We start from the raw sequence: 13,495 nt of genomic DNA, 5'->3' as shown, positions 1-13,495 counted from the left end.
ATCTCTATTTTGATACAATATGATTATTGGTGCTTTCACAAAGTATTAACACAATGAGATTTTTGATAAATGATTATCAGTAATGTGACAAAGAGGGTAAAGGCAAGTATTATAACAAGTAGAAGAGTTTAGGTTCCGAAAAATTACATCAATTTACTGTAACGAAGCCTTTAAAACACACAAAGACAACACTTATGCCATTTCACAGTATAACTTTATCCAAAATCTAAGACAATATAAAGCCTCATATCACAAAAACAATATAATATCAATATATCACCTAGCCCTAACTGAGTCCTTCTTATCACATCCTCAGAGCTGTATGTTGAGTTGCTTTGTATTTCACTGCTATGATGTCTCTCTTTCTCTCTCAGGTGTCATTTGTGTCCCGCATACCTGTCGCGTTCCCCACAGGCGATGCCATCTCCCTCAGCCACAGTGTGGTTATGTACGCCTGCAACAAGAATGTGGATCTGGCTATCCAACATGGCAGACAGCGACCGCCCGGGAGCGCGCTGCCTCAAACCAAATCTGCTCTAATAAGCTACGGAGGTCAAGGAAAAGCTGCACCCAGCAGTAGTCTTCGACTGAGCATCTTCACCCCCAACGTCCTCATGATCTCCAAACACGCTGACGGCTCCCTGAACCAGTGGGCAGTCAGCTTCGCGGAGGACTCAGCTTTCTCTACTGTGCTCAGCGTCTCTCACAAGTCACGGTACTGTGGCCACCGCTTCCACCTCAATGACCTAGCCTGTCACTCGTTACTGCCTCTCCTCCTCACCACCTCACACCACAACGCCTTGAGGACGCCGGAGGTAGACAACATCCTTGCTCCCCGAGACGCCTGCTACTCTGGTTTCTCTTATTTAGCATCTCTGCCGCGGGGACGTCCCAGCCGGGTGTCATTGGGTGCGGTTTCCCAGGATCCCAATGCGATCTACAGTGAGCTGATCTTATGGAGAGTAGATCCTGTTGGCCCACTGTCTTTATCAGGCGGCGTCTCTGAGCTTGCTCGCATCAATTCTCTCCATGCATCAGCATTTTCTAATGTAGCCTGGCTGCCCACACTCATTCCCAGCAGCTGTTTAGGTGAGAAAATATTTTTGGAGATTTCTGAGGACTTTATTCTCTGTTCAGGCATTTTCATAATTGCAGCTTTTTTGGTTCAATAATCTGAAGGAAATGCAGTTATCTTTTTATGAATAACTATGACTTATTGAGAGTAGCTTTGGGTCATAAAATCCCCATATATATAATTTTTAAAACAGTTTTTTCAGTCCATTCACCCTAATTTGTATATAAATAAACAATCCTGTGAAAACAACTAGTTTCAACTCATAATATTAAAGGAAGCTGTAAATTTCCAAATGAAATTGTTGTCGTCTTTGATATTTGCTTGTGTTTTAAAAGCACTTTACCTCGGTATTCTCTATATGTCTTTTTTAATGTTTAATAAGAAAATGAGCGTAATGGAGGAATAAATCAATTCTCTCTTTCTTCCCCTCTTTAGGTGTGTACTGTAACTCTCCCAGCGCTTGCTTTGTGGCAAGTGACGGCCACTCACTCAGGCTGTATCAGGCTGTTATTGAAGCTAAGAAACTCCTGAGTGAGCTCTCCAACCCTGAGATATCAGTAAGTGATCCGACAGGATTCTCAATCTCTTCAGGGTATAGTCAGCGTAGCAATAATTATTTTCTATGCACACAATTAACAACACCTCACTGTTTACCCTTTGGACCCGAACAGAATCAGTGAGGTAATAAAGTGTTGTTAATTTGCAGTCTTGCCTCTTCATTAGTGTCGGCCTTGAATGACTCGGTTGAAAAATTGCATAGGAGCACAATAATATAATGTGAGAACTGAGATGAATGGAAGTGATCTGTCTAACGCAAGACAGCAGAGTTGAATCCAGCAAGAAGTGAAGTTGATATTTAGCCTCGAGAGAGCAGAAATAGTTGTCTTATTCTTTCTTGCATTGCTTGTAAACAGTTATGGTTTTCAGACTAGTGTTGCCAATGACAATACAGATTATAGTTACATATTTTAAATTTTCGCTCATGTATTTGTATGTTTTGCCTGTGCAATATTGATAAAATAATGTGAAAATGTTCATGTTTGTTTCACAGAAATATGTCGGCGAGGTGTTCAACATCATCAGTCAGCAATCCACAGCAAAACCAGGCTGTATTATAGAGCTGGATACCATTACCTGCTTTGTAAGTATGCATAAAGTCCTAGACAAATGGAGTGTATTTAAGAAAAATATCCTTCATTCTTACCCTCTCTCCGACACTTTAAATGTCTTTGCTGAAATGATATTAACATAAACCTGTCCCCTGAAACAAAGGATATATAAACTGCAATAAATTGAAAAGCCATAGTTGAACTGTAGACCATCGTTAACATTACACACACTGCTGTGGACCTGAGTCTCTGTGAGAGGTCAGTCATGATATAACAAACATGAGGTGCAGTGCAAACCCTCTCTTATCCCCTCAGGCAGTCTTCGTGTGTGCATGTTTGTGTAAGATTTACACAACTTGCGTCAGTGTCTGTTTGCATTTTGGCTCCACAGTGGGTGAAGCATGTTGTTCAGTGTGAATGACATGGCTGCTGTTGTTCTCCACAGCAGGGGAAAGAGACCCAGCTCCTGCATGTTTTTGAGGAGGATCTGATCCTTGGTAGTGAGAGAGCAGAGAGCACACAGGAACCTCCTGATTCTCCTCACCCACGTATGGACAAGTTATTGTTTTCAACTCAATGCTTCAAAATGTAGACGTTTTTCATATTTGCACCACCATAGCACTGTTCATTAATATTCTCTTTGTGTTTGTATGTGTTTTCCTGCAGCCTCTAGCGAGCCAGCCTTCTCAGCGCGTTTTTTCCTTGTGGTGGTCGAATTGACACCGACAGGTCGCTCGCTCCTCCACATGTGGCATCTCCATCTTGCTGCTCGACCCGTCACCATGGGTGGGTGCTTTGAAAGAAGGACTTACAGTTCAAAGGATGTTACAAAAATAAACATAACATTTCTTATTCCTGTTTATGTCCCCACAGAAGAGACCGCGACGGAGAAAGAACCCACCACAGCTTCTTCCATGAACAGCTCTCAGTTTAGCTTTGACACATTCAGTTCTCCAGTAACTCCTAAAAGTAAACCCTGCACTTCCAATCTGCAGAGTGCCTGTCGCCTCAGCCTCACAACACGCAGGCTATACAGCCAAGAGATGTCTTTACCAGAAGGGGTGGAAGCAATCAGTGTTACACCCTCAGCAGGTGAGGGACAATGAAGTCATTCACATAGAAATGACGTAAATCCATGGAGGAAAAGTACACAGTCCCTGAGCTCAATACACGGCCATTCTTGTATGAAAAAGTAAATATTGATGGTAGAAGAAGCAGCAGTGTTATTATTAATTATAGAGGTCATAATTAATTGCATTTTCTTTGTTACACTTTATAATAATGGAATTAAAGTAGTGTCCTCGTTGCAAGTATGCCAGTCTAATAGCAGAGAGCAGCAACTGAGCTATTTAATTATTTCTAAAGGAGGGGTCCTTCAGTAAGCAAATGATTGGTAAGTCCCAAAAGCGCACACATCCGAATACAGTGAACGATGGGTGCTGGAAGGAATTTAATTTGAAAAACAGAAAAAAGAGTCTGCACACTAGATAATGCTCCAGTGAACATTTATAACCTTCATTCAGTGTTTCGAGCACAGGCCCTTCTTCAGACATGTCTGAACATGGGAACATTTTTGTCTACAATTTTCATTGTTGGCATAATTAAAAGTGTGAAAAAAGGTTTCTGCAATTCCACTCAAAATTAATAAAAATTGTAATTAAAACTGGTATTAGATGAAGCCCACAAAATATCTGGAAGATGACTATAACTATTAAGAACACCAACCACTGTTACCTTGCTCAAGTCCTAGACCACTTTAGCCTGTTTATAAGAAGATTGAGAAAGAGATTGAGAAAAAGCATCCTCACTAATGGCATATTGTCAACTCTTTTCCTAGGTCACCTGAGCGCGTCCTGTTCTCTGCCAGCTGGCCTTGTGCCTTACCTTATCGCTACGTCCTGTTCTGATGGAAAGGTACGCTTCTGGAGGTGTAATGTCACTGCGACAAAGCCTTTCAGTATGGACGACTTGGTGTACCAATGGGAGGAGTGGCCTATGCTGGTGGAGGAGACACTTCCCAACAGCAGCATAGTAAATGTACAGGGTCGCCCCATAGAGGTTAGCTGCTGTCATGCTGGACGGATTGCAGTAGCTTACAGGCAGTTGCCAAACGCACCTCTGATCTCAACACCTTATCTGAACTCTCACGGACTGACTTCTCCTCCCACCTTGACTTCCTCCCCTCATGTGCACTACAACAACCGCCTGGCCCCAACCTTGACTGTACAGTGTAGCCCAAATCACCCTCCAAGCCCCAGCCCAGCAAACACTAGAGAACCACTGGTGCACATTGCCATCTTCCAGTGTGAGTCTACTGGTGGTTCGCAGTGGATTCTAGAGCAGACCATAGTACTGGACAGCACAGATCCCACAGCTAACTATGGTATTAGCAATAGCACAACTGGAAATGCCAATATCCCAGCTAACGCAGACTTTTCTATACCTAACGAGAACTGTCAAGGTTCTACTAGTAAGACCCTGGTTCATTTGGACTGGGTCTCCCAAGAGAATGGGTCACACGTTCTGACTGTTGGTATCGGCACAAAAATATATATGTATGGTCGTCTCTCTGGGAAACCTCCAGAACTCTGTCTGTCATCTGATGCCAGCAGAGACCAGAGCTTGTCTCGCCTTGTTCTGCTTCGATCAGTTGATCTGGTCTCCTCCGTTGAGGGCTCATTACCCATTCCAGTCTCCCTCTCCTGGGTACGAGATGGCATCTTGGTAGTAGGCATGGACTGTGAGATGCACGTCTACTCTCAGTGGCAGCCCCCAGCGCCACCCAAACCCAATGTCACAGTTGCCCAAGACACAGACATCAGCAGCAGCATCTCTTCAATAGTCTCAGCCGTCAGACAGAGCCAGGAGGAGGGTTTCAGCTCTGGGGCCCCCATGTCATCACTTGCCCCTCCCAAAAGGGCCCTGACCAGATCGATGATGAGCCTGGCTCAGAAGCTCAGTGGGAAGAGAACAGCTTACGACCTGCCTGTAGAGATGGAGGACTCTGGGCTTTTTGAAGCAGCTCACCAACTCTTTCCCACTCTGCCCCAGTATCATCCCGTACAGCTACTGGAACTCATGGATCTTGGGAAGGTAAGTTAAAGAAATTGCTCTCATACTGTCATATTTTATTTAATTGTTGCTCTTTATTTAGGCACCTTCACCAGTATTGACAAACCATTTTTTTGTAATTTTTTCAGTTAATGTAATTGAATTTCACAAGGTTTGAAGCAGTAGCAAAGCATTTGAAAGATTAAATATGCCAGAAATTCAACATTTTTGCGTTTGGTTTACATAAGAAAGTAATAATAGTTGACTTATGTTTAAAATATAAACATGCAACGTGATTTGTCCATCTTAAGGTTCACCGTGCCAAAGCCATCCTCTCCCACCTGGTAAAATGCATCGCAGGAGAAATTGTGGCTCTTAAAGACAGCACCATCAATCCAGAGAAACGTGTTCGCTCTCGAACCATCAGCGCTGGAGGCAGCACAGCCAGGGACAGGAAGATGTTCAGCAAAGCAGAGAACGCCTCCCCCGACTACACAGAGATAAGCTCCATCCCTCCTCTGCCTCTGTATGCACTTCTGGCAGCTGATGAGGATACATCACCAAACGCTGGTGGGTAAACAACACATGGATTTAGAATAATGGTATTCAGTAATGCATGAAATAATAGTTAACTTTTTTATTTCAGTAGTAGTTAAAGGTCCCATATTGTAGAACATAGTGGGTGGTGTCTGCTCAGGCCTTTAAGAGCTGAACAATCAGAGCAGAGGAGGTTTTTTGGGCACTAAAACAGCATTCACACAGCAAAATAGGTCTTCGCCATTGGCCCATTGCCCAACATTAGGGTTTCATTTTTGGCCCTCCAAGGAAAATAGTTTGGGCACCCCTGGACTATGCTAACCTAAGACCAGACTTCTTTGGTGTTGTGCTTTATCAGAGTATGTTATTTCTGGCAAACATCAAAAAGGTCATTCAGATACATTATTAAGCGGTTATGTAAACAAAAACAGAGAAATTGTAATTTAAATTGAAAGAGCAACTACCAGCTAATTTGCCGGGAGGTTTAAGACTGATACTCTTTGGTCGTCTAGTTTCTGCTCATTGTGTCTCTGGGGATACAAACTGAAAAGAATGAAAGCAGAAACATGTATACAGTAATTCCTGCTCTTTGGTATTTTAATTTAATCTTCCATCCCCAGCAGGAGGGGATTTTCCTGCGTGTCTCCTCTGAAATGCAAGTCTTTTATGATTTAGCTCTGTCTTGTGCCTCCCTCCAGATAAAGTGGGCAGTGTGAGTGGAGACAGTGGGCACGGTTCCAGTCACACTGACGCTTATGATGAGCTCTTTCAAACACCCAGCATGGCGGACTTGGACCCCCTGGACAACGATCAAGAGGAAACGGGGAACAAGGTTGGACTCTTTTGGCTCCTGCTTGGTTCAAAGAAAATGTATAGAAATGACCATGGACAGCAACATTTTGCATTCTGTTGGTGTTCTAGTGTAGCTGAAACATACAGAATTGTACACATCAAGGTTAATTTTCTTATATATGTTACATTCTCCATTTTAGCATTATTTCCCACCTCTCTCTATGTGTTGTCTTATTAATTACACATACCACACAATTAATTTTACAGACTTTGTCCTCTGTCTTGTTCCTGGTCTATAGGTCATTGACCTGTCCCAGTACAGTCCAACGTACTTTGGTCCTGAACATGCCCAGGTTCTGTCCAGTCACCTCCTGAGTTCCAGTTTGCCTGGCTTAACCCGTATGGAGCAGATGTCTCTCATGGCGCTGGCCGACACCATCGCTACTACAAGCACAGACCTCAAGGACAGCCAGGGCAAGAGCAAAGGTATTGCCAGAAAATAAAAACATGGAATAAGGGCTCTGCTCTGCACCTTCATGAAAGTATATTTTGAAAGAACAGTAAGAGCTGTCTGTCATTCCTTCACCAGGTGGAGAAACGCTGGATGAGTGTGGTCTGAAGTTTTTGCTGGCTGTCAGACTGCATACCTTCCTCTCTACCTCCCTGCCTCCAGCACACCGAGCACAGCTGCTGCGGCAAGGTACAGTAAGATTGTGTTCAAGCTGTTTTTCATTTCAGCAAAAACTGCAGCATTCAATAAAAATTTAAGGAAACTGTCACATTCATAAAAATATTATTTTTCAAGACCAAAATTGGCCCTAAAAATTACCACACTTGGTTCTTTTTCCAAAAGGTCTAAATGTGTTTTTACCTTTATGTGATCTTGCTAGACTAAGGAGTTGTCTCCCTGCACTGCTTTAGATGAATCTCCAGTGTTCCCACCTAGGTTTCAGTGCAGTAACTCTCTAAAGACTCCTAAAGCTAGAAACAGAAGTTTACTGATGGTCTCAATTGTAAAGTTTTCAAAGTAAAAGTCTCAAGTCTCAGTCTTTTCCTTATTTATAACTATTGCAGTAAAGTTACCTTTGAGCAATACAACACTGAAGCTGTAAGAAGCAACTCCCAGCTTTAAAAAAAAGTTTGTGCAGTTGTAAACAAGGGCAAAAGAGCCCCATCTAAAGATGTATTTACTTCACAATTTAATTATTTGTTGCATTATAGTCTGTTAATTTTTTACCACTAACATGCAATGATTTATGTGAATTAGTTTGCTTTGGGTAAGGAGTTAAAAATTCGACAAATTAGTCCAACAATTAGCTTGTGCTCATGGAGGCTGCTATTAGAGGTTGTGCTACGCAACTTGAAATTGGTCCATTTCAGAAACGACAAGGGAGGAAGACACTTGTTCTAGCTTCCTGTGGTTTAGATATTCATCAATTTATTCATATATTTTCTTCCAAATAATCAAAGGTATGGCAGTTTTATTAAATGTGCGCTTATTTCTGCAGGACGGTTCTGAATGTTGGTCACCATTTGGTGCCACATGACATGCACACCAGGAAAAGAAAAGTTTATACAGAATATTGTGTTCTCACCACCAGCAGCCATGTCTTAGTTATCTTCTTATAAATGCATATTAAAATCACTACACAATGCTAAAATTATCCCTACAAAATACAGCACATTCCCCATTTTCGATGTGTGCTTTTCACCTCTCTGCAGGTTTGTCCACATGTCACTATGCTTGGGCCTTCCACTCTGAAGCTGAGGAGGAGCTTCTGAACATGCTGCCTGCCCTGCAGAAGGGAGAGCCCACCTGGCCTGAGCTGCGCTCCATGGGTGTGGGCTGGTGGCTGCGCAGCACCAACAAGCTACGCCGGTGTATTGAGAAGGTAAGGCAGCAAATGACATCAGTCAGTTAGCATTATCAGTGTAGATCTTAAACAGTGACCCAGTGCCAGTGTTGTTAAGATAAATTGTCTAATTTAAAGTATAAATTTGCAGATTGTACAATCATTAGCAAATCAGTATCAAAGAGGACATGGAAGTTTTCAAACAAAAATACTAAACATCTTGTTCTAGTTTCTCTAATCTGAGGATTTGCTGCTGCACTCTGTCTTGATCAGTAGCACATAGATTAGCGTTGTCCTTTGGACTGATGGTCTGACACTATCCAACACACTGAACTCATTTGAATCAGTATTATCTCCTTTTTAGTCAAACTGAACTTCATTTTAAAGCTACTATAATCACATAAAATTCTGCACATAAAGGATTTGAAGGTTGGCCATTAGTGTGTTAGCCCTGTGTACTTCATATTTATTACTTCAATTATAAATGAAGTGCTGTCTTCTAGGTGAAAGTGAAAGTTTGCTGAGGTTGCTATAAAATACAGCACTAAAATTGAGCTTGAGCTACTCCCTCAGATGACCCATAAAACTACAACTTGTAGATAAACTGTAGGGACTGAGTAGCCGTGAGCTGAATGTATTTTTTTTACTTTTTTTTTGTCAGGTTGCCAGGGCGTCTTTACTGATCAACAACGATCCTCTGGATGCAGCTATATTTTACCTTGCACTGAAAAAGAAGGCAGTGGTCTGGGGATTGTACAGGTAGGCAAAGCTTCTTGTAATGTTGCATATGAAATACAAATGCACACACAGTCATCATAATGTTTGCACCTACCGTTAACCAAGATTAGTTCTGTAGGATTACTGAAGACTTGTGACACCAGTATTGTTGAATCCATATTGTTTCTCTCTGCAGGTCTCAGAAGAATGCCAAAATGACAGAATTTTTCCGCAACAACTTCAGCGAGGATCGGTGGAGGAAAGCAGCACTCAAAAATGCCTTTTCTCTGTTGGGAAAGCAGAGGTTCCAGCACTCTGCAGCCTTCTTCCTTCTAGCCGGCTCCCTTAAGGATGCTGTGGAGGCAAGTGGAAAATAGACATGACACACTGTTTGCAAGAAGCTCTTGCTCCTTCAACTGTAAGTGCCACTTGGCAGCGAGCTAATCCTAAGTTGAAACCTTGCTTTCAGTTGTCAAGTGCTACAAAATGTCAGTAGTATTGTATGTAATTCCTTTTTGCGAAAAAAATTTACTGTCAATTGCAGTGTTTGACAGAAATCACATTCACACAAACAGACCTCACCACCAGCATTTCTTTGGTGTGCAGCATCCCTTTTATTATTAACAGCTCAATACATTTTCACAGCGGTGTCTTTTAGTACAATGAGCTGAAGAATTATTGATGTTGGCACTTGACTCTTGGGTGTTGCTGTCTTTCTTCCTTTTGTGTGAATTTTCAGTAGCGCGTGGTCACATTCATAAATCAGCAGTGCCACGCTCCTGTTGAAGCTTCCTAAATTGGGACACTACCTACTGCCTTCATATCAGAACAATATATTTGCATATTTGTTGTTTTTGTGTAAACTACTGTATCAGAGTTAGTTTAAGCCACAAAAAACATACAGCTCCCTGTCGTTTTGCTCACATATTAAGAGGGCTGCGTCTGGTCAGTGTGTTCGCTTAACCTTTAATTCATCAAGGTTATTCCTGTTTTGAAAGTCCCTGTGGCAATGAGTCATTATTTCATCTGCGTGAGTAACTGGGGCTTCTCTAAGCATTTTATGGAAATGAGCAGCACCCAGGCAAAGGGCTATCATTGACTTTGCTCAGTCTCTCTGGCTGGGAGGTAGTCTCATTGAAATGCACCTCACACCTAACCAGTTAGGAGCAAATACAACAACTTCAGCTATCGTCTAACTCTTTGCTGTCTGTACAGACTTTTCCTTTTTGTATTTTTTTTTTGGTTCTTTCCTTTTTAATCGATAAACGAGTAAGCTATGTATCCAGAATATGTATAATTTATCTCTTTAGTCATTTACCAGAAGCTCAGAAAGCATTTTTTAAATCATAGCCAACTGTGATATCTTGCTTTTTTTTCCCCTCCTGCAGGTGTGTTTAGAGAAAATGCAGGACCTCCAGCTGGCCCTGGTGATCTCCAGATTGTATGAGTCTGAGTTTGAGACGTCATCCACCTACAAAAAGATCCTCCAGAGACATGTTCTGGGACAAGACAAACAGGTGCTGAGTTTGTGCATGTCACAGCCTTCGCAAGCTGTTGTTTTTACTGTGGAAGATGCGCTATTTAATCAAATTCCCCAGTGTTTCGGTAATTAATACACTGCAGAAACCAGAATGAGCCGTCGTAATTCTCTGTATATTTCAGATTCACGCCCATCACGACCCCTTCCTGCGGAGCATGGCTCACTGGGTCCTGGAGGACTACAGCAAGGCATTGGACACTCTACTCGAACAGCCTACTAATAGCACCGGCTCCCGGTCTGCTGCCAGCAAGTGTGAGTCTGGTAGGTCCACAGGGCTCTTTCTTACTTACTTCTATATAAAAACAATATCAAGACGGTACTGTTTATTGCCGTGTAGCAGAGAAGCATTATTTTTTTTATATTAAGTTAGGGCCAAAAATTCCATAAAGGTACCGATACCAATACCTTGACTACGACACTGGTTCCTGAGCGATATTTTTTTGAAACCAATTTTATGAAATCCCTTTTAACAGACAGTGAACCCTGTCTCCGGGCGTAACCTGGTGTTTTTCCTGCCTGCCTCGAGACAGTCAATCACCAGTACTGTTAGATCTTAGCACAATAACCACACTGCATACTTATTGACTCACTGAAGCTGATGAAATGAACTCCTTAGACAGTGAAATTTGGTACCAAATGTCAAGATGTTTCTTCAATAGTAGTATCGAGGCAATTTGGTCAGTGCCATAAAAGTTCGATACCCAGCCCTACTCTCAGTCGAAGCCCACATCCTTATTGTTATGCACCTGCTAAATGTTCACATCATGATCATGCATTGCTTTGTTATTTTTTCCATGTTTCTGCACCAATGAGGGAACATTCAGCGATCAGTTGTACTAAATTATGAAAGCAAAAAAAAAAAAAATGTTATTTAGACAAATTTCATACATGTGCCCCATCTTCAGATTGCAAGTCTATTTTTAGTTTGAATTTCATTTTAAGTTTGTGAAATTGCGGCCTTCTGGACACAAGATCATTTAATTGAAGCAAAGATACTACCCTTGCCTTCAAACAGATGAGGAACTGAACATAATATGAACTTCACTTGGACTAAAGAGCCAAACCAGTCCCAGATCAACATCCCTGCGCTACACATGTTTCATAAATGATGTTCTTAAAGCACATTTAATATGCTTAGAGAAGAGAACACAAGCTTATAGAGCATCAAAAATTGTTCTTCTGCTTGATGGATTATGGGCTGTCTCGGCTGGGTTTTCAGTTGTCTGTTCCTGATATTGTTCATACCTGAAAAGAAAAAGAGTGAACGTAATGCACTACCTTTTTTTCCACCAGCAGCTCTCAATAACCTGTCAGTTCTTGAACTATCAACCCCACTCACCTTTAAGTGTCCACAGAATGCAGCTCTCATAGCTGCATGCCTCAATTTCTTCAACAACGATTCAGTCAGGCCAGCTATAGTTTTATTTCTGTGACTGATCCAATTACACAGCTTGTCCTTGTAGGTACTGTCAAAGTTGTAAAGGTTTCTGGGTTTTTCCAGATAAAAGCCAATTTTCTGTCTTCATATCTATGACAGGTTACTCTCCCGTGTCTCCGTGTAATCCTGAGGTTTTCAACTTTTACACCTACCTTCGCACCCACCCTCTCCTCCTTCGCCGCCATTTTGGCTCGTCAGACAAGGCTAAAGTTGGCCTAACCGCTGAGGGTCGCAGGGCTGACTCCATTAGCCTGGAGGAGAGAAGACTGTTTTTCACAGCTGCATATGCACATTTGCAAGCTGGCTGTCCCATGCTAGCTCTCGAAGTCCTCTCCAAGATGCCTAAAGTTCGCAAGCATTCCAAACTCCTTAACCAGAACAATGCAGACATCGCCACTGAACTGAGTGTTGGGAGCAAGAATGGACAAACATCAGATCCGGATTGGTCTCAGCCAGCGCTTAACGGCTATGAGTCTGACGGAAACAGCTTATCCAACAGCCAGTCAGATTCAGTCTTAAGTTTTGACTGGAGCCAGCCATCACTGACGCTCCCTGACGAGTCCCTGGAGCTGAAGTGGGACAGCGACAAAGATGAAGTTGAGGAAGATGATGAGGATGAAGAAGAACATAAAGATGGGAAGAGTGGTAGAACTGCAGACAGCAGCAGCGTGTTCCAGGACACACAGGATGCAACGTCGCCACTAATGGAGACGGTGACAGGAGAGGAAAGTGACAACAACAGTGACTTCCTAGAACCGTCTAATGACATCCTGGCCGCTCAGCTGAAGTTCACTGCCTGCTTGAAGATTATGACCAATGAGCTGCGGACGCTGTCAACGGGATATGAACTGGATGGAGGGAAGCTACGTTACCAACTCTATCAGTGGTTAGAGAGAGAGGTAATAGCACAAACATTTCACAGACTCAAATCTATAATATGGCTTTTAGTTTAAATTGTTATAATATCCGTCTGTCTGGCTGCACCTCAGGTTCACTCAATAAAACTTTTATAACTTGCATAACTCCCACACTACTCTCCCGTCTTCATGTTCACTGTTTGAAGATTTTATCTCTGTGAGCTGTGTCAGTGCATATAAACATCATATTGGTAATAACTCCAGTGGTTTTCTCTTATGAAATTGTTTGTCTTTCCCTGTGAATACTGTTTGACAATTTGGTGAAATGTTACGCCCACACCGTGCAAGACAGATTCGTTCTCAATAATGAATTTAAAATGAAATTCCGTTTTCCCCAGGTGGTGGCTCTGCAGCGTTGCTGCAGCTACAAGCCTTGCTTGCCAGAGCTGTGCATCCAGGGTGAGGCCCCTGTTTCTGGGTTGGTGGAGGAGGAACAGGTGGGTGTAGATAGCTGGCTGCTTCTAGA

General features: G+C 42.4%; 1 protein-coding gene across 3 annotated transcripts in view; it reads left to right on the top strand.

Annotated features, from left to right (window-relative positions):
- dmxl1 (Dmx like 1) overlaps window positions 1-13,495 on the top strand; it is a 57,825-nt gene that overhangs the window by 17,449 nt on the left and 26,881 nt on the right. For all 3 annotated transcript variants that reach the window (XM_084360106.1, XM_084360107.1, XM_084360105.1), the window contains exons 13-30: window positions 375-1,089; window positions 1,511-1,632; window positions 2,127-2,216; window positions 2,630-2,732; window positions 2,851-2,970; window positions 3,058-3,276; window positions 4,022-5,277; window positions 5,547-5,805; window positions 6,471-6,604; window positions 6,864-7,050; window positions 7,154-7,264; window positions 8,287-8,456; window positions 9,079-9,176; window positions 9,331-9,496; window positions 10,523-10,651; window positions 10,797-10,935; window positions 12,212-13,011; window positions 13,368-13,466. In XM_084360106.1, coding sequence (XP_084216232.1) covers window positions 375-1,089; window positions 1,511-1,632; window positions 2,127-2,216; window positions 2,630-2,732; window positions 2,851-2,970; window positions 3,058-3,276; window positions 4,022-5,277; window positions 5,547-5,805; window positions 6,471-6,604; window positions 6,864-7,050; window positions 7,154-7,264; window positions 8,287-8,456; window positions 9,079-9,176; window positions 9,331-9,496; window positions 10,523-10,651; window positions 10,797-10,935; window positions 12,212-13,011; window positions 13,368-13,466 — 4,917 coding nt within the window. The remainder of the gene's footprint in view (window positions 1-374; window positions 1,090-1,510; window positions 1,633-2,126; window positions 2,217-2,629; window positions 2,733-2,850; window positions 2,971-3,057; window positions 3,277-4,021; window positions 5,278-5,546; window positions 5,806-6,470; window positions 6,605-6,863; window positions 7,051-7,153; window positions 7,265-8,286; window positions 8,457-9,078; window positions 9,177-9,330; window positions 9,497-10,522; window positions 10,652-10,796; window positions 10,936-12,211; window positions 13,012-13,367; window positions 13,467-13,495) is intronic.

This window comes from Pagrus pagrus (assembly GCF_965226575.1).
Source record: "Pagrus pagrus genome assembly, chromosome: 8".
Taxonomy (NCBI): domain Eukaryota; kingdom Metazoa; phylum Chordata; class Actinopteri; order Spariformes; family Sparidae; genus Pagrus; species Pagrus pagrus.
The sequence above is the reverse complement of the archived record's forward strand: the minus strand, read 5'-3'. Positions and strand labels throughout refer to the sequence as shown.